The 22,193-nt window shown below is 35.1% G+C and overlaps 1 protein-coding gene across 2 annotated transcripts in view; it reads right to left on the bottom strand.

The window, feature by feature from the left end:
- Nucleotides 1-4,010: 4,010 nt before the first annotated feature.
- NPF (neuropeptide F) overlaps nt 4,011-22,193 on the bottom strand; it is a 289,046-nt gene continuing 270,863 nt past the window's right edge. For both annotated transcript variants that reach the window (XM_081749187.1, XM_081749188.1), the window contains one exon: nt 4,011-4,804. In XM_081749187.1, coding sequence (XP_081605313.1) covers nt 4,757-4,804 — 48 coding nt within the window. In that variant the 3' untranslated portion in view covers nt 4,011-4,756. The remainder of the gene's footprint in view (nt 4,805-22,193) is intronic.

Genomic DNA, 22,193 nt, shown 5'->3' on the forward strand with positions numbered 1-22,193 from the left:
TCTTTTTTATTTTTTGCAATTAGGGAATTAATATTTTCATTTTATTTCTTACTTCAATACATAAAGTTATACAATAAAGATGTTTTGATAATTTCTAAGAAAAACAAGATGTCTACTTTTATAATTTTGCTAACACAAGATAATGTTAGAATGTGGTAATTAGAAAAAATAAATGTACTAATACTGAAATATTATATCATGTGGAAAACAAAAACACATAAACCACTAAAAAAATATCAAACAAATAAAATATGTTTTATACATATCAAATATATTTATATTTATTTAGAAAAACATAAACTTCTTGAATATATTGCTCATGTGGTTCGGATTCCACGTTAATCAGTAGGTCCACGTCTCATATAGCTTCGCTGCTGAACGGAACGCTAAACTAAAATCAACTCAACTCAACTCGAATATATTGCCTGAAGAACCGGAACCTGAAGTTTGTTCCATTTCATTTTTGAACTTTCCCCTTAAGGTTATGCTCTTCTTCCATGATTTGTCTTTGTCTTTCAATTAACAACACTTTTGCATTACATTCCTCTCGTATTAAACGCATTTTTAACGAATGAAGCTCGTTTGCTTTTTCCAACAACTTCCTGCTCTTCACTACAACCCCATATTTTCTGCCTTTCTTCATAGGAGCATCTTCCGATAAGCTTCAGCTGCCTGTAGAAAACGAAATGCACGTGCCAGTAGTGTGCAGAAATGGCTTACTTCTTTAGTAAAAAGGCGTTACTACTTTAGTTAGAACTAAAGAAGTGAATAGAAATTGAGCTCTCTAACAGTTACCAAAACAGTATATTACTACGGAAGTGATTTACGAAAGTAGTCCAGACTAAAGTGAGAATTACTACAAGAGTAATTTATACTAGTTCGGTGTTAACCCCCGTAAAATATTAAAAAATTATTCGAAACTGTTACTCAAGTTGGCGACAAACGAGAGTAAACGAAAACAATTATACATTATAAGATGCATAAAAATATACAATAATACAAAATTGTATCATTGGTAGATATAATCCATAATAATGTATATTTTAGAAGAATTAGGTTTTGATCATATGTGAAATAATACGAATAAGCTTACTAACAACTTTTACAATTGCATTCTAGTGAAGTACAATGCTCCAATTTTTATGCCTAGCACTAAACGCGTTTATTGAATCCTCCAAGGCGATATTCATTACAATTTTTCTTCCTATAAGAATGGTAAAAACCATTAATGCTAATTTGTGAATTTCATCAAAAGCAATTTTGAAACGATCCACCATTTCAGTAAACAGAGAAATTGTGGTAATTTTAGATTATTCTTTCTCTTCTTATAACACTTTAGGACTTTCAGGAGGACCATTTTAGTTCCATCTTGACATTATTGACGTCACATCCATAATGGTGTCCAAGTGGTTCAATTTTCTCGAACAAGAAGAAGTACTCACCTTTTGGATGATGATTACTTATCTCAAGTGGAACACGTCTTAATGTAAAACGCCTATACATTTCTACAAGTACAAGATGTGATCAAAAGATACAGTGACTGTAATTGCACAGTGCCATCTTTGACTTATCCATTTCAACTAGTAAGCTCGGTAGCCTAAACCTTTGGCACAGTAGGTGTCGAGTTTGAACAAGTTGTGACATGTTGGTTGGCTTCCAGAGGCAGAAGAGTGAGGATGTGTTAAGAGTGTTTCTCACGCACCAACATTAAGTTTTGTTCTAAGCTGTAAAAAGAAAATGCCAATGAAGCTCACGAATTGTCAAAATCAGCCTATGGCGATGACGTGGTGGTATTGAAGATTGTTTACAACTAGTAGATCGATTCAAAAGCAGCAAGGAGTCGGTTGAAAAAAAAACGAGCAATGATCGATACGTACTTCAACTAAAAACAGATGAAACCGTGCAAAAAGTGGCACAAATGATTTATTCAAACAGGCAAGCAACTATTCAAGAGCTTTCCTAAACTTCTCGTATGACTCCGTGAAAAGCATTTTAACCGCAGATTAAACCGGCAAATGGCTTCTTTCTTTACCACCAAAATGCGCCGGGCCACACCTTGCTTTGGATCGGCGAGGGTTTTGGCTTTAAAAAAAAAAAAAAAAAGTTTCCTGTCTGTCCATATTTGCTGTGCTTTCCAGATATAGCACCATGCAACTTCTGACGCTACCCAGAAATCAAAATCGTGCTGAAAGAAAAATGTTTTGATACCATTCCGGACACTGAGAGGGCCACAACAGAACAGCTGCACGCCCTTCCAGAAGAAGCCTTTCAGAAATGCTTCCAGTCATGCATTCAACGTTAGGATAAGTGCATTGTTAGTCAAGGACACTACTTTGAAGGAGATTAAATCAAATTCCATGTAAGCTTATTTCTTTGATTCTAATAAAATTATTCACCGTTTATTTTGATCACACCTCGTATTTTGTAAATTACAGGAAGAAATGTTGTAAATCTGTAGTTTTCTTGGGATTTAATATCTTCTACCTCAATAGACATTTGCCCTGTCATAATATACTGATTAAATTATGGGTTAATTGTTGTGCTCTGAACATTGGACACTGTAAACACAGCCCATTATTTTCTGGAATAATCCAATACTCACCCCACATTGTTTGGAACTCTTCAGCTGTGTTTCGAATATCACTAAAATAACGTATCAGCCAGTATATTCACCTTGTTTTGTAAATAATCTGATAATTTTCTGAATTTTCCAAGAAAAAGTGTGAACAAGTTGAGTTGGAACACAATCTAAAAATTCACTTCACTCAATAGACTTTTGCTTCAGAAGATCTACTGTTATTCTCATTGCTTATCTGAGCAAGTTCTCGTTATCTCTTACCAACAGATGTGATCATTCTCTAAGATTTCATATATTTGAACAATACTTGTTATGTTACTACCTCATCAGATGGCATTGAACTTCAGGAGCTGTGTATGAGGTGCGTACTAGATGTTTTGAAGTTACGTTTTAAAGTAGGCGCAAAACGCGTGAAAGTATTTTAGTGAAATTGTTGAACGTTAGACTTTAAGATATAAATGTATCAGTTTGTAAATTTCTAATCAGAGTACCTTTTTGTTGTTTTTCTTTTTCAGATACGTCATTGAAGAAAATCTCTTGTATATTGGTACGATATTACGGATTTTGTTGTGGAGGAGCAACAAGGGATAATTCTAGCCGACTCTTTAGCAAAAGGACATACAATCATTGGACAGTGCTGTGTGAAACTTTGGACAAGATATTGTTTCCTGAATTATGAGAAACATTAACACACTTCGCAAATCCAGGGGTTTTTCTATACTGGGACAATGCACAGCCATATAGAGCTGTTCGCGACATTTTTGCAATACAAACACATGAAATCTATCACGGACATACTCTATTCTCTAAATTTTGCTCAGTAACTTCTAGCTGTCTTCAAGCTCAAGAATTCCTTGTGGGGCAGATATTTTTAATCCAAAAGATTCCTCGAAACTACATATACCTAGGTACTAATATTTCAAATACACTTCGCAGATGCTTTTGAAAGCTAAATACTAATACTACTATGGTGTGTAGAGATGGGCGGAGATTACGTTGAAAAGTGATGGAAAGTTTTCACGTCGGCACGTAGTTTTGGTACGCACCTTGTGTAAGGCAAATTATACAGTATCATAAGTAATAACATTTTCATATGGAATTTCATTGATTTTGCAGAATGGGAAACATAGCAAGTAGATTGACTGATCAGTTGATTTGAAGTTTTGCGTCCTTTTCAGCACAGAGGCTACCAGGAATCCGCCGGTTTCTCGTATGGCAAGAAAGTAGTTCTCAAAAAGAGGCAGAATAATTATGACCTTGATAATAGATCCACTCTTGCATAAACTTACCTTTGCCACTGGAACATGTATGTGTTAAATATGTAATTTGTTTGAAACACAAAACTCAGAGCACTCGTTCAGGAATAATTTGTTTTGAAATGGAAAAGGTTGTAACGAAAGCAAAGTTTAGAAATGAAATATAAGCATTCATGAAATTAATTTTCTTTAATTCTGTCTTTCACGTAACACAAAAGTCACTTTACATCAATTTAAAATATATGTATATATAATATATTTGCATTTTTATTTGTCCTAATAAATACAAGAAATACAGAATAAGTTTAATATACTTAGTGATATGAATCTTATTCCAATGTTACAGGGTTTATAAATTTACTTATGATCTGTTAAGCTTAAATTTTTAAAGAGTTTTCTTTATTACCTGAGAATGCCGAAAATATGTGACTTGTTTTCTTGATATATGACAGTTGTCGAGCCAATTTATATTGTTTACGTTCTTTCGAGAACATTCCGAAAAAAAGAAGAATGAGGAGGGAGAAATATTATGACGTCACGGCAGGCAAAGATTTGCAGCAGAAAGAACATTGAATGAAGTACACCTTTTCACAACGTTGTTCAAAACAGCTAAGATTTCATATTTGTCTATTATTATTATTATTATTATTTTTATTATTATATTTCAGCCAGGAGGAAAAACGTATGAATAACTCCTAACGCTTAGAAAAAACATAACTGTAAATGGCAAGGAGTCATTCATGCTTTTAAAAAAGGAAAGTCGAAAGAAATATATTTATTTTTGTCTTTTAAGTAATATAGAGAAAAGAACAAAAATTTAGATTAAAAAACAATTCAAAGCTGGCTACATTGTTTGAAAGGAATAGAAGCGTTGGGCCGCAATCATAGTAGAGCAGTTAAAGGCTGGGCTACTATACGCCTTTCATCTCCTCCTTGTCAGGTGTCCCCAAAGCTTGTCAGATCCATCGGACTGCAAGAAAAGAAAAGAAAAATAATACATTAATATAGTGATATCACACTCATTACATTGATTAGATCAACAGTGCTACCAGATATTCATTTTTAACACCAAAATCTAATTAATAATAGATAAATAATTTGAGTTTGCTGTACTGATTCGAATCTCTTTAATCTCTCTCTTTAATAAGGCGCAAATTAAAGTATTTCTAATTGTCAACATCAGTGTGGCAAACATACAATATTAGTTACTGCCGTACTTGTACCACATCGGGTCTACACGGGTTAAGACAAGAATTGCTGAACAAAAATACGATATAGCGTGGCTTCGTCCAGGAAATTACAGATATTACTTAAAAATAGGAAGAACATCCGATCATGGCACTAGTGAAGTACCTACTGCTGGATATATTTCTAAATGAGGTTTCTATATTAATATAACTCCGAATCCAAATAAACTAATTGGAAACTTATTTGTCTATGGCATCGGGGAGAAAAATGACACTAAAGTTGGAGTCTTTGAAGTATTACTTGTGATAAAATGAAAATACCTATGCTTGGATACATTTTAATTGTACTTTTTCTACTAATTTGAAGATGTTAAATCGAATGGAACAATCTTTAAACTTCCCATCCATGGTGTCACGAGAAAAATAATCTCAAAGTTTGAGTCTTTGAAGTATTGGTTACGTCATCACTAAAAGTACCTACGTTTGGATAAATTTCTAATTGGACTCATCCATGGCATCTCGAGAAAAAACACCTCAAAGCGTTGTTTTATTGGTCATGAAGAAGAAATTCGTTGAATATGTTGGATTACAAATCATACACATACTTAACACATATATCGTACTATTAATTAAGCACATACAGACACTTGTGGGCACTTCTTATTGGTGGTATGCTAAGTTGTTGTTTTATAATGTTTAGGAAATGCATCTCCGCAATTTCAAATTTTTTACTAATTTATTTTGAGTTTTACGTCCTATATTTTTTGTTTTGATCTATTAGAAGATGATAGAAAATGAATGATGATAATGATGAAGTTGATAGTAAAAAGACTTATATATAACATCCATGCTTTGACTGAGATTCGAACCCACGTCAAATAGGTCTTGTGATCGTCAATGAAAATGCGTTAAACTACTTGAACAAGTTAGCCGGTAAATTTCAATACCCATGCACATGTTGAAGAGAAAAATAAAATCCTATAAATTACTCTTCTGCATATAAAAATGACCCCTTTCTCAAGTATTTTAATTACGACATTATGTACCAACCTCAGGTGCAAAAATATTGGGCCAAGGTAGAATATTTAAACGAACAATTGGCTAATTGTAGGATCACAAAACTAAACGTTTGCCTATGTAGACTTTTCTACATTGTTAGATTAGAAGCTTAAGCAATTTTATTCTGATTGAAAACAGTAGACGCAACTGTAGTTACTAACAGTAGTAAATTATACTTTCAGCCCAATGTTGATCTAATACGATGTACGTAACTTGCATGCGACGAAAAAACAATTAAGAGGTTTGTGTAGATCCGATGTAAGATATTTCCTCTACCATCACTGACAAGTTGTTCTTAAGTTATAATTGGTACAAAGTTTTTCGAAATACGTAACAATTTGTCAAAATTGGCCCAACCGTTTCCGTTACTGAGGTATAAGTCTCACCAATTTGTTGTTAATTATGTAATTATTTTCTAAACTTATACTTTTATATTCATACGTATAAATTGAATTTAAGTTAAAGTTTTCTTTTTAAAATACTGTCAAATCGAATTACGGTATATATTTATTATTAGACTTCCAAATTATGGTATGCCATACTATTGGAAGTTCTATAGAAAAGCTTTGTCCGCCCATTAGTCCCTTGCCGATAGGTATGTTTTGAGTTTTGGGCTAAGAGATATCAAGTTTTTCTTTCAATCGATTCAAGGTCCCAAGAATAGGTACCATCTCCTCGCTAACTCTTTATTCAAACTACAATTGGTACAAAGTAGGCATTTCCGGTTTCAACGTTTACCACATTCAGCGTTGCCAATGTGTGTGTAATTACACAAAATGTGTTCAATTTTGTCCTGTGTGTATATTTTGTGTGTAATGCCAATCTGTGTGCATTTTGTGTGCAGTTTGGCACAATTCAAAATTTTGATCATTGATTATTTTTGCGAAGTTCCTTTCATTCAAATATTCGTTTCTATTTTTTCCAATGAAAATTGCCTTCTATTAAACTACGAGCGCCAACGCCTTACTCTAAGGTTGTAAATAAAAACCTATCTTGCTTCCTTGGGACCCCACTTCTTGTGTTCAGAAGCGGAGTCCACATTCGCAACCAAAGCCGCTTTGTTCAAGCAAAGCGATATAAATGAATGACCCTCGATATTGACCAAAACATAAGGCATAGGGAGGTAAGAAGTCCTTTTTCGTCTTCGAACCGCTTGTCAAGGAAATGTCATTTTGCACACAGATGAACAACAGAGTGAACGAGAGGGATGGGAGGTCTTTTATTAAGCGAAGGACAAAAATTAAAAATAAATAAATAAAATAAAAGAGAGAGAGAGAAAAGTTAAATCATTACTCTTTCATTCCGCTTTCTATTTATTTTACGTTCCAAATTTAGTTCATCATGAAGTATGTTCTCGGCATTCGCGTGCCAAGAAACGGAGACCTTGGAAAATTTTTGTTAGAGTTAACGGCGGAGGTAGGATTTCAAAGAGTTGCTGTCTTTCTATATAGTTAACCATACGTATAGTTAACTCTAATTAAATAAACTTTATCCATCTATGGACACTGAAAGAAAAAGCCGCCAAATTTTGTTTCAATGAAGAGAAATAATGTATGTCTCTCTTTTAACACATAGAACCAGTCCTACCATGTCTTGATATTTTTAACGGTCAGATAAGATAAGGGGAGGATAAAACTGGTCGCAGTAGAATTGCGTTATTTTGTATAAGGTATGAGTTACTACTGCAACCAAGTTATCTGACTGCATCAACTGGTGTGACTTGACTAAGGTAAAAACTTGGTAGGATGACAGGTCGATGTCCAATTAAAAAATTTAGTATATTGAAAGTAAAAAGAAAGTAACCATGGGCTTGAAGAAGTTGATGGTTTTACTATAATAATAATAATAATAATAATAATAATAATAATAATAATAATAATAATAATAATAATAATAATAATAATAATAATAATAATAATAATAATAATAAAACTGTGAATCTTTGAACAATGGCTGGTGGATGTAAATCATCAAGCACAATATAGCTACATATAGATAAGTAGTTATGTATTGTGCATTTTGTGTGCACTGTCCTCCAGTTTGTGTGTAAAATTGTGCAATTTCGACGGAAGGTGTGTGTAATTTCGCTTGCCGTGTCTGGCAACACTGACGACATTAGAACAAAAACGGTAACAGATAGCAAGAAGCTGAGAAGCAAGAAGCTTTTTTTTCTTTTTCTTTTTCTTTTTCTTTTTTTTTTTTTTTTTTTTTTTTTGCAAATGATATAGCCAATGTTTCTTCCAGACATGTCTTTTTGGGGGCAGTGCCCCCCTTCCCGGAGCTCTGAGAGTGGGACCCCGGAAGAGACCAGAATAATACTCTATATAATAACAAATAGAATAATACCAGAAATGCCTCTCCGACTACTTAGTGTGTTTCCCCAGAACATTTTTTTCTGAAAGAAACAGTGGATATAACGTCTCAATACAACGTGCCATGACTATCCATAATACTCTGCCAAAGCCGAAAGCAAAGGCGCTGATTTCTCTGTAACTTTGGGGGGCCCATTCATAAAAGAAATACATATAGCAATACATATAACAAGGGAAAATACATATTTATAAAAATACAGGGGGGTCACATGAGCTTGGGAGAGGCGGGCCCCCTGTCCCCCCAGGATCGGCGCCCTTGGCCGAAAATGTTTCAAATTTAATACTACTTCCGGTTTCAATACTGATTTCCACAGAGCAAAAATGTTAAGAGACATCGAGAAGCGACTTTCTGCAATCTATTCATTGTCCAAAGGATTAGTTTCCTCTTCTTCATTAACCTTCTATTCAGAGAGGAAAAAATTAACCATTAACCATTTTCAGTTTCAACATTTATAGCTATAGAAGAAAATGGTAGTAGACAGCGATAAATGGTTTTGTGCAAACGCTTCAATGTCTCAAGCGAACATATCATCACAACCCACCTCACTCTATCAAAAGCAGAAGTGGTTGAAATTCTAGTCATACTCGACATAGAACATAAACAGCAAGGCATAGCGAGTAATGAGTTTTTTGGCATGAATTCAGAATCCGTGGAACCGATTCTATAATCAGTACTTATAGAAGTACTACTTCAATTTTGAGCAATCAGTTCCCATAATTTGGAAGTCTACCGTAGTTTCACACAGTGAAACGAATCTCACTTCTATGTTAAGTACGGGCCGCGGTGGTAGAGCGTTCACCTCTTGTGCTTGGGTTCTCGGTGTTCGATCCCAGCCCCCGCCAAGTGAACTTTGTGGTGGACAAACACCGTGTGCGTGGGTTTCCTCGGAGGTCTACCGTTTCCTCCCATTTTCTTCATTCCACCATTTCATTCATTACTCATCATCATCGTCTCCTTTAGCCTAACCGACGTAAAACTTAAAGATTTCCTTTCATTTTTTCTATGTTAAGTACGTAAGCATCGAACGGAAAATGGTAGATATGAAAGCAGCGTGATCCAGAAATTTGGGACCCCTGGATTAAGGAATAAGTTAATATACCCCCATGCTTTCATTTTTGATATTTTATTAAAATGAATGCTAGTATGCGTATAGTAACCCAGTATATCTGAAAGAAAATTTTTATTCGATTAATTAACAACTCTGAATTGTATTCAAACTGCCTTAGTTCTCTGAATCTGTCCAAATGATATAAGGATGTCTGGAAATTTTAAATCGTTTTCCAAGTGTTATAAGTCGAAAATGGTAATCGTATTTGATTTAAAAAAAAAATATTTCACTCGAATGAGGGAGTTTTCAAATTTCGTTTCGTTGGCAAAAGTATCACTACTGGGCAATTGAGACGCGCCCTAGTGACTTCTTACGCCAGTCATCGATCAACTCTTCAATTCCTGTTAACTGTTTAAGGTATGAACACTGTTGAACTATAAACCAGGAGCGTCATTTCCTTGGTATTAGTAAAATTTTGCGTTTTTCACTGATTTACTACTATTCTATTGATAAAATCTATATACATCTCAAACTCAGAGGGGCAAATGCCCCTCCCTGCCCCCCTAAATGACGCCCCTGCTATAAACTTGATGCATACAATGCGGAAGAACAAGGCCACATTTAATACCAGCATTTTTTTTATTGTTTTTGAACGTTATACAGTACTTAGAAATCGGATGATATGTGGATATGTTGTGGAACATACTTTCCAATGATAGAGGTATTATTTAAATACAATTAGCCATTTCCAAGCTATAATACTTTGAAATAAAGACTTTAGGAATACCCTGTGTATGAAGCTATGAGTTATTATTATTATTATTATTATTATTATTATTATTATTATTATTATTATTATTATTATTCATAGCTGGTACTCTTAAATATGCTTATTGTTAAGTAATCAAACATAATGTTATTACTTCCATCAACAATTAATCATGTAGGACAGGAACATACGCATGTGGTGGGTCCTGAGACTCCTGATGTCCCCTAAATTCCGACTTTTTTTTTTTTTTTTTTTTTTTTTTGCAAATTTAGTGTAATTTTACAAATTATAATTTATCCTTATTTTGAATTTGAATTCCCCCGAAAAATTTTGGACCCACGGACGTGCCTGATGCAGAAATCTTTCTCTCTTATCTTGATCAAATTATCACTAAATATTACAAGTAATATTTATGCTAGATACCACAAAATTTGTAAATGATAATAATAATAATAATAATAATAATAATAATAATAATAATAATAATAATAATAATAATAATAATAATAATAATAATAATAACAATATATTACTGTACATTCATTTTTAATGACGAACTTATAATTTTTTTGATTGTTCTAAAAATTAGTATCGCTAGTATAAAATCATGTTCTTTGTATGGGGGGTCTATACTTCATTAATCCAATGATCAATTGATATTCCTAAAATAACGTTAATGAGCACAGCAAAATTAGATGATTACACCAGAGTACAACTAGAAGCAAATACGTAATACGAGTAGGTAACTTAATAAAAAGTTTAAAATAGTATTTTGTGAATGGTAAACATTTTGAGTTTGGTGTATATTTCAACAGTGAGGCTGTATGAGACGTGGACGTACAGCTTAAGGTAGGATCCGAACTACATGAGCTGTGCCAGGAATCGAACCAGGATCTTCTATGCCAAAGGCATGTACTCTAGCCACATAGTAACAAGGGAGCTCTCCGGGATAGTGATCACTCATCTTCTTGTTTGTTATTAGGCGTAAAGTTGCATCAATTCTGACAATTTACTTGACTAAATTCAAAACCTTATCACCATATTGGCGTTCAAATTTTCTCTATGACTACTGAATGTTAAACTATATGAAGCTAGAAATTTAACAATGACTAATCGTCCGTCTAAAACATCTCCAGCAAAGAACGTGAAGTGTCTCTTGCATACTTGAACATTGTGTGTTGCAACGTCCCCATATAAACGTTGTCCTCTTAATTTTGAAATTCCATTTTTATCGAAAGTTATTCATTCTAGCTCGAAATTATCCCCGCCAGGAATGTGGTAACATCACATTAAGAGATTACAGCGTTATCCCTCACCTAAGCCCAGGCAATGTTGAGCGAAAACGTGATTGCATAAGGTTTGTTGTGTGACTTATCTTGGATTTTGAGTTGAGTTGATTTTGAGTTTAGCTTCTCTTTCAGCAGCGAGACTATATGAGACGTGGACCTATTGATTAACTTGCAATTCGAATCACATGAGCTCTCGCCGAAAATCAAACCCGGGTCTTCCACACCAAAGGCGTGTATGCTATCCGCTTAGCCACGGAGGAGCTCTATATTGGACTTTGAAATAGGTGATCGAAAGGAACATTGAATCTGTGATCATACAGAGATGTACGGAATATTACAAATAGAATTCGGTGATGCAACAGTAAATCGTGTCATGATCTTTCAATGGTATACATGTTTCCAAGCAGGAGGAATGTCAGTGGAAAATGATTATCCCTATCCTGGTCGCTCGACCGTGAGTCGGAATGGCATGAAGATTACAAGTGCAGTGCACTGGTGAGGTCCGATAGTCGACTGTCTGATCGTAAAAGTGCTTCAAAGCCAAGGGTTTCCAAGGAGGGGCAAAGCGACGTTTCAAATATAGGTTCAAATTTTGCTGTAATTAATGTAAAAATTCTGTTAGGTTTTCGATATTCTGAAGTACAATTTCCTCTAGGGGGGCGAGCGCCCCACTTTGTCCCCCTGACGGGCAACCTTGTTCAGGGCTAAAACTTTATTTTGTCGGATCATGTATCCAAATCTTACACGATTGATTTGGCAAAATTGATGCCAAAAATTTCCACACAGGATCAGAAGAAGACTTCTCTCACCATAAAGATTGAACAGGGACGTCATGGGGGACTCCAGAGGACAACTGTCCCCCTGAGTTTATTTATGTACACTTTAGTCAATACGATAGTAACGTATCAATGAAAAACTTGAAAATCTACTAGTATCGTAGGGGTTTTAATCCACCCCTCCACCATAATTTGAAATGACGCAGCTGGGAGTGGATTAGAGGTAATAATTGCCAACGATCCGTCATTCTTGACATGTAGAATCGACAGAGAATGAATCATATGTCACGGAAGAACTCAGATACCAATGTAATGTTGTGCCAATTTTGGTCACCTACATTTCAAAGACCCAAGAATGCCACACGAGTCTGATCCCAAGTGAAGTTGTTATTGGTGTTCTTTATTTCTTTTCAATAATGAAGTGTACACGTCTGTATTACAATGGTTATACGATCCCGTTCGTAACAAAAGGCCGGACAAGTTTGTATCTGTACAGTGGTGTTCCCGCCATGACAATGGTTCGTGACACACTTCAGGGAATAATATACAACTTAGTGGCAAAAGAGACATCTCTTCGTACATTAGCCCACCACTACTTGCCAGATCTATATCCATGTAACCTTTTGTTGTTGGTTACGCTATCGTGCATCACAAATTTACTCCACAAGCAAACTGTCAATAATGAAGTGTACACGACTGTATTATAATGGTTACACGATCCCGTTCGTAATAAAGGGCTGGACAAGTGGGTATCTGGACAGTGGCGTTCCCACTATTTTTTGTGACACAGGAATAATATCCAACTCGGCAAAAAACGATATCTCGTCGTACATGACTCCTCCTTTGCTTCCCATATCTAGATCCGTCTGACCTTTTCTTGTTGGCTACGCTAAAATCCAATAGAAAGGTGAAACGATGTTACATCATCTAGGGCATCTTAGATAACCTTATGCGAAAGCTACGGTGCATTTTTCAACATGCGTTCTAAAACTATTCTCAGCGATGACGACAACGCTGAAATCGGTGTGTAGGTGCAACAGGAAAGTAATTTGAACATGGTAAGCACGAATAGGTGATAAGCTGTCCCTATGAGTTTTTTTTTTTTTTAGATCAGTTCGAGAATTAGATGAATAGCTCTTGTGTACCTTACCCCGGACCGGACACAAATTTATGAAAATCACAATAAAATTGCGTCTTAAATGTGAGAGGTGATTCCTGACATCAAGATAAGACAAAAAGTATAGACCAACTGGGTGCATAAATGCTTTCTTTCGGAGTTGTAGGCTGTCGAAAACATGAAAAAATGAATTTTAAAGTCCATAGCTCCAAAATTATGGGACCTACCGTAATCGGGTCATGACTTCACTTAGGAACTAGTACGTGCCCTATTCAAATACCCATGTTTCAGAATCCTGTGGTACTTCCGCAAAAATTTGTATAGAGGTAGTAGGAGAGTACTTCAAATTATATGCCCTGAGCCAAACTCCCTCTATAAAAATTGCTTCGTGAGTACCTTAGGATTCTGAAACTAGGATATTTGAATAGGGCACATACGAGTTCCTAAGTGAAGTCTTGACCCGACCGTGTAAACCCCATAGGCTTGGAGCTATGGACATTTAGAATTCATTTTTTTTTTTATATTTTTGGTAGCCTGTAACTCCGAAAGAAAGCATTTGTGCAGCCAGGATGGTCTATACTTTTTGTATTATCTTTGTATTATCTTGGTGTCAGGAATCACCTCCCAAACGTTCTCATTGGTGTTGTTTTGAAACACCATATATATATATATATATATATATATATTGTTCAAGAGAGAGGTTACAAGACAGAATTCCCTTTTGAATAAGCCACTGTTCGCGTGTATTAATACAGCAATTTCCCGCAACAAACGCGGTTACAACTACGACCAGTGGCGTATTTAGGGGGGCTTCCGGGCTTAAGCCCCCCCCCCCAAAAAAATCTTACTTACTATAGTAAAGTATATGAAATATCTTGCAGAATTTTCACATTTTCAGGCAAAGCCCTCCCCGAAAGTTAGCGAAGCCCCCCCCCCCGAAAGAAAATCGTAAATACGCCACTGACTACGACTATACTTTTCACTCGTTTTCCATACATCATTTTAATGATTACAATGTTTTCATCTTTTCACAATCCATGTTATTAAAATGTACTTTCTCGTTAACCTACAGAACTCAGGAATATGTTCGTACTTCTAATATTAAATTCGAAGTATAGATCAAGTATATACTATCAGCATAGGCCTACCTATAATATGAGGAGTTGATGAAGCTTTGAATTGTAAATTGTTTGATACACAGATCGAGTGCTATAAATGGAGCTAACAACTCATATAGTAGATGCAGCAAATCTATGAGTTCTAAATCACAACAGCAAATATTTTCTTGCTTTTGATACTTAGTAACAGGAACACCTCAAAATTTAGGGCATATTAGAATTTTCAAAAAAGATACTGAAAAAAACATGTGACTCCTAAAGAAATTTTAACACTGAGTTGAGATATGTTTCCAGTATTTCTGCACCAGAAATAATTTAAGAGTAATATAAACATGAATACGTTCGCATGTTTTTATAAAATTCTAATCATACTGGTCGCAATTGAAGAGGAAAGTCTGCCATGTTAAGAAAGTAACAGAAAGTAGGTGGGCACCTAGAATTACTTTGTTTGGTGGGGGGTAGGTCCAATACTAGAAGCCATGTGCCCTTTTCCGGAAATGATTTAAAACGAACCACCATGTTATAATGTATGTGCAGTGAAAATTTCATCTAGATATCTTTATTTTTGACTGCCTAGCAATTTATTTTGTGAGCCTTTGCACCACTGTTTTGGCACACAGCTGACATTTAGACTCTAGCACTGGTTGTTGCTGTGTTCCTTGTAATATTATTAGCCTACGAATGTGGAAGTAGTTTGAAATGGATACTGGAAGTAAACCTGTGTATAAAGAAGAGGCGTGTAGTTTATAGTAACACGAATTTGAAACGTGAAGAATCAAAGAACAGAGAGTCCGTGGTGAGGAATACTTCAACTCGAGTAACAAAGAAATAGCGGCTAAAGTATTCTCCTTGGTTACTGTTTTGTAAAAAAAAAAAAAAAAAAAAAAATGTTATGAGAAATTTCCCCTTCAAAATCAGTGCAATTTGCATGATTCCTTTTATAGTGGCAAAGAAAAGTCTATTCAAGTTTCGTTCTTAGCTTCATGTATGAGGAAGTCGGAAAGTACAAAATGTGCTCGTCAGCAAAAGAAACGACGGCTCCATACATGGCTGTATTGTGTTGAGAATGATGGAATGGCTACTTTCGTATGTCAGAAATTTATTCTTAGTTTATTTAATATTTCAGCGAAACGTTTGCGAGTGATTCAGTCCAAAATACTGGATGGAGGTGATTTCCAAGAAAGACTAGGTACCCATAGTGATCGTCCACACAAATTAAGATACAATATCTTAGAACTGATGGCGAATTACCAACAGTTATTTCCAGTGATTTATTTGTGGATTTTGTAGAAGGGGGGAATGTTTATGTAAGATTGTGTTCCGTATTACAGAACAACTTTAAAGTCGGGTTGGAACAACGTTATTTTTAAACCTACCTACTTTAAAATAATGCTACTAGTTTGATAGGCGGTCCCAAAGTTCATTTTTTTCTCCTTTTTAAAAACAGTTTTATGATAAATATGGGTAGGTACGTTAGATAAGATTTGGTTAGATAGATTAGTTTACATGTGTTTCCTTGCTACTTTTCGTCCTATTGCTGAAGACAAGTGTGCAGCATCCAGTAAAAGCCCTATAGTTACATTGCAATCTGCACAACTTGTCATAACAAGTGTCACACTCCTACGTTAAACAGTTTTGTTATGACAAATAGTTTTTTAGTCCGTTCTAATTTGGTCTTTGAAAACCAAATTTCTCGCCCGAAAAGTAAATACGATAAAAGGTAAGAATTTGCTTTGGGCAGAACAGTGATAGGTGCACATACACTTGAACCTGATTTTATTAAATAGAAGGGGAAAGGCGGTATTAAATGTCATTTCTCATATCATAAATGAGTTTTTGCACTTGCTCCTTCTACTTAATAAAATTAGATTCAGGGGTGTGTGACCATAGCACTGTTCTGCTGAAAGTAAACTTCTGGTCGACAAAACATACTGGTATTAAAACGAATCCAGAATTGAACAAAGACTGTAATTTGGTCTCCGAAGAATCATGAGCATCTATTAAACAATTACCAATATGATGCTATCTAGGAAAAAATACTTTAACTTTTCTTTCACTTTTACTCTCGAAATTGAAACAGCCATTGTAGCCTACAACACTTGCAGTTTTTAGAACAAAATCACAAGAAATGATTGACTGCCAATTTCACCTTGAGTTAAGCCAAAGCATGACTTACAGCGTGTTATCTAACACTGTCTTTGGAAATTAACAATATTTTCACAGAGTACCTCACTTTAGAATTGTGAAGCAATAGGAGGTTCGCTTACATGAGATACCGTCTTTTTCAGTTGGTTTGTCGGTAGAGCATGATATCCACTTTTTATCCAGCTGAAGGCATACTTTTCTGCATTGAAAGAAGTAATGTCTGGCCCATAAACGTTTATGGAAAGAAGAGATTCGAGGGTTTTTACAGATAAATTGCTTCTAGCGTCAGTATGCTGTAAGTTTAAGTTGGAAAAGCCTCTCTTACACTCTGCAGAAGAAATTGAAAGCAATTCTATGAACAATTCTTCGGGAAGCAATTTTATAAACAAGACCAACATAGCTCGTGACAATAAACATACTGAAAAAATAAAGAATCGCTACTAAAACATGAAGTTGAATCATTGCACTTCAAAACAGTTTATAACTTAAGAAAGGGGGAAAACATCTTCCCAGGCTGGGAAGACTGGATTAAACCTAGAGACAGGGAAGTCAAAATTTAGAAGGGGGGAAATTCCCAGGCTTCCCTGGCTACAAATAAATCCCTGGTTATTTCCAACTGACTACAGTAAACGTTTTTGTGGACATAAGTCAAAATGGAACTATTTTGAGAACCCACATCTTAATATCACGATATTGTACGCAATATTTCAAGAATACTACCAGGACAAAACCAATGAACCACTGAAACTATCGTGTGTGAAGTACTTTAAAATGTTGAAGGAGCAGTTTAGATATGGATTTGTTAAACCTAAAACTGACAAGTGGGACTTTTATGCTGAATGTGACCAAAAACTGTCCCGTAAGCCTAATGACGTTCATTATCGGGTTCATAAAAGGAAAGTTGATAGACGCAAAACTTTGAAGGACAAGTTTATTTCTAAATCACACGCAACTACTAAGTGAAGGTAAAGGAAGCCCATCTCATTTAGTGTTGGAGTTTGACTACGGTCAGAACTATCCAATCCCTCTGTTTAATGTTAACAGTCTATTCTACAAAAGAATGCTTTGGTTGTATATATTCAATGTACTTGTATATAACGACAACTCATAATTTTTCTACTGCCATATGGAAACTCATTCCAGTAAAAATGGAAATTCGGTAGCTTCTTTCTTATTTGACTGGTTAAGAAAGAACTTCGGTAAGTTTCCAGGAATAAAAACAGATGCTACATTGTTGTCAGATGCTACAAGTGCACTAAATAGAAACATGAAAAATTGTCACAAGAATACAATATCAAAATTTTGTCCTTGGTTCACTAAAGTTCATAAAGTGGAAATAATTTGATTATATTCTGTGAGTGGACACACGTTTAGCCAGTGCGACCGCAACTTTGGGTTTGTTCGAAACAAGATAAGGAAAAGAAAAAGCTTGGAGCGAATCGGATCTACAAAGAGATAGTTAGATGCCATCGTTACTTGTGGACAGAATCCACTCCTTTTGTACTGACAATGGGTAAAGATTTAATTAAGGATTGGAACACAGCTCGTGCCGCTTTCTTAACTCCCAACCAAAATCAAAAAATTTCAAATACACCATTATGCAGTATGTAATGATAAAGTACACCGTATCAGGTGCTCTTGCTCTGTTCTAATACGTACATGCCATCATATACCCCATTTTCTTAAATTTCAAAAAGTAATATCGAAGAATTGGGAGATAATGACCGTAAGCCTGTCCCTTTTGCTGGAGTGAGCGAACAGGAACAGAAAGATGTTCGGTCCTTAATGAAGTTCTTCTCAGCTGAAGACAGCGACTGGATTGATTTTATATTGATTGAGTACGAGCAGCACTATATCCATAACGGGATACGGACAAAATCTCGCGGCCGAAACATCGCCGCCCAAAACCTCGCGGGACAAAATCTCGCCGGGCCAAAACCTCGCCGCCCAAAACCTCGCGGGACAAAATCTCGCCGGGCCAAAACCTCGCGTTGCCAAAACCTCGCCGCCCAAAATCTCGCCGGGCCAAAACCTCGCGTGGCCAAAACCTCGCCGCGAATGAAACTTTTCTTTAAAATTAACCCAATGAGTTTCTTAATATGCAATTCCACATTACAAATAATAATAATAATAATAATATACAAAAAACATCGTGTGCAGCGAAGACGTTATTTTAGACAAAATCTACACTTTAGCATTGGTAGATTGCTTTGTATTTACGTTCTTTGTCAGCATCAAGTATATATAAGACCCAAGTTTTTGTAAACAGAAAGGCCTATATATTATACCTACACCTTAAAGTGAGTTGATTGATTTCGATTTACGTCATTTCTCACTGACGACGCTATTTAAGAAAACTCTACACTATAACATTGATTGATTGCTTCGTATTTACGTCTTTTGTCTGCGTCAAGTGTATATAAGACACAAGTCTTTTGAAAGCAGGATGGTTATATATCATACCCACACTTTAAAGTGGGTTGATTGATTTCCATTTACGTTCTTCCTCAGCGATGACGCTATTTAAGATAAGATCTACACTTTAATAATTGATTGTTTTCCTTGTATTTGCGTTCTTTGTCAGAGCGAAGCTCTAAAGTTTAAAATTTATTCTTACTTTCAGTTTCAGTACTGATTTCCACAAATCAAAAAAAGTAAGATAGATCAAGATTTTTTTGTCATCGATTAAGCTTCCCAGGAATTGGTTCCATACCCTCCATTAACCCTGTATTTAACCGGATGTTTTACAAATAGCTATTTCAGGTTTCAACATTTGTCGGCATAGAAAACGACGGAAGGCGACGAAACCCAATGGTAATACGTAGAAAGCGACAAAAGGTTTTCTGTAATCGATTCAGAGTGTCAAGAGAACATATCATTATAACCTGCAAGACTCCATCAAAGCCAGATGTGGTTGAATGCACTAATACTTCTTGTTTCAATACTGATGTTCATAGCGCAAAAACTGCATGAGATATTCAGAAGCGTTTTTTGCAATCGCTCCAGCTCTCCAACAAAAGGTTCTATCTTTAGCCTCTATTTAAACTGGATGCATTTCAAATTAACAATTTTAGATTCAACCTTTATCGCCATAGAAAAAAAAACAGTAAGGAGTAGTGAATAAACGATATTTGATATTGATATAGCGTCCTAGGTACAGTTTCTATCTTTGATCTTATTACTCTATTGCAATAAATAATTTACAAGTTTAATATTGTATTCGGATAGTTTAAGGATCTATCGTAGTTTCACTTGTTTTACATTTAGATATAAAGAACATTTTCCTTAATACCTATTCTTCCACAGTAAGTGAGTGTCTAACTGACTGATTTATCAGCATCCAGTAAAAATCACTTAAGCTACTAGCTAGAATTTGGTTAGGAATAGGATTTTTGACGTAAGGTACCACTAAAAAAGGAGTTTTGATAATTGAACAGAAAATAGGGGGTGGTAGTTATCATATTAAATTACCGATATCTCCTAATCCCCGAGGATTAGAAACATTAACTTTTATGTATGATGTTCTGATTTAAAATAACGAGACACGTGTTTCAACCTTTCTTTTTATTAAAAAAAAAATATTTTTCCTAGAAGGGAAGAAAAGAGACGTTAAATATTAAAGCGCACGTGTAAAGTGTCACTGTGTTACTAATTATTCTTATCATTCATTCACAACTAAGTACCTCAACATTCATAGGAGTATGTTGTTAAGTTCTGAGCTGGGCCTAAGCATTAGTACAAAACCAAACATTAGCACACTATTAATTCAAGAGATATTTATTGCAGTGAACTTCCATATTTGCATATAAGAGTTTTTGTTACTAATCGTGCTCCAACTAATCCTCATATGACCATATTAATATAATTAGAGATAGAGATTCCAATCCATGAGAGAACAGAAGGGATTCCTATAAATCCATTTATATCTACAGTATATCTGATTTCAATTCTGCATGATTTTTCACAGTCTCTCTCTAAGTTACAAATATTCAATCTAGAGGCATGCGTCAGTATTTCGTATTCTCTTGTGTCCGTGGCCTTGTAGAGGCGAGACATAAAATTTGATAACGCCAAGACTGAAAGACAATGACTTTTATAGTAAATATATTTTCACGCCTCGTGCATTTCAGATATCCAGTCTGATTGCGTCTGCCATTTGGTGGCCGAACATTAAAATTGGCGTTGTCCTCAAAGAGTACGCAGTGGCCAGTACCCCAAAAGTTCGCATATGTACTCTTTAGGAACACAGTAATTTCTATGTGCTAAAATTCCTTGAATCTATTCTATTTGTTTCAAGATGCCTCAGATCAAACTTTTTCAATAATTTTCTGTAAAATTATAAGAATTTACATATTTTGAATCACAAATAAAATGAAATTACAGTATCCTATGCACATAAAAGCATACGTAAAAGATTAATTTTGTAACAATAATTTTTTTGCTTTTATTTATTTATAGAAGAGCAATACAATACACCAGAAGGAAAGTAGTCAATGTTAAGACATTTTATCTGGGTCTCATGAGAATGATGTCCAGCATCCAAGGAGTTCCAATAAAAGTGCAGTGGCAAAAAATACAGATTGTCGAAGTGTCGATGTCAGCAACAAACAGTCATAATGCAGTATACAAGTATCTGCTTCTGATTTGTTTTTCCTGCCCAAAGCCAAGCATGAGTTGAAGCGCAATACACGTGGAAAGAAATCCGAAATAATGACATCATCACCAATAAAGCAACAGTGGAGTGTGCAGCATCCAAAAGTAAGGAACCAGCTAAAGAAAGCAAGCGTTGCAAAGGAAGAAAGTGCTAAAAATTTGATACTGCTGTACCTTCCGCATATAAAGATCTTCAAGAAGATGTGATCTGCGTAGGATGCTACGAAATCTACGAGGATCCAATTACAGAAGATTGGATTATATGTGGAGGTTGCGAGCAATGGTAACATGAAGCTTGTTTTCATCTTCATAGACACTTTTAAGTGTGTACTCTTTAAGGACGTCCTCTAAGAGTACTATTTTGTATTCATTTAGAAAGAGAAGCATATATCCTTGTTGTATTTACATTCATATTATTTTTCGTTATATACGAAAGTAAAGATAGTACTTAAGGAGTATTAGTAGTTGTTTAAAATTTTTGTTTGTTTTAGATTCCGTAATATGATTCTAACACTAAGTGCGTACTCTTATAGGAACATACCCTATGCATATCGAAATCCATTAAGGATAGGGACATTAAATTTGGCATTTTAGACTTTTAATCAAAAGTAATTAATCACATATTTCAGCGATTTTATATCTATAATGAGAGATAAGTGATAGGGTTGCTTCTCTAAGATGTCCGTACGAAACGATTAAATTTTTTGGAGAGGTCTCGAATTCAGACGAATTCGAGGATTTTACAAGAATTTTATAGTTCAAGGATTTTAGGAATGATCCAAAAAATGGATCAAAAGATTGCGATCTTAGCCAAAAATTAACTTT

Source organism: Thermobia domestica, chromosome 2 (assembly GCF_964235325.1).
Source record: "Thermobia domestica chromosome 2, izTheDome1.hap1.1, whole genome shotgun sequence".
In the NCBI taxonomy this organism is placed as follows: Eukaryota; Metazoa; Arthropoda; class Insecta; order Zygentoma; family Lepismatidae; genus Thermobia; species Thermobia domestica.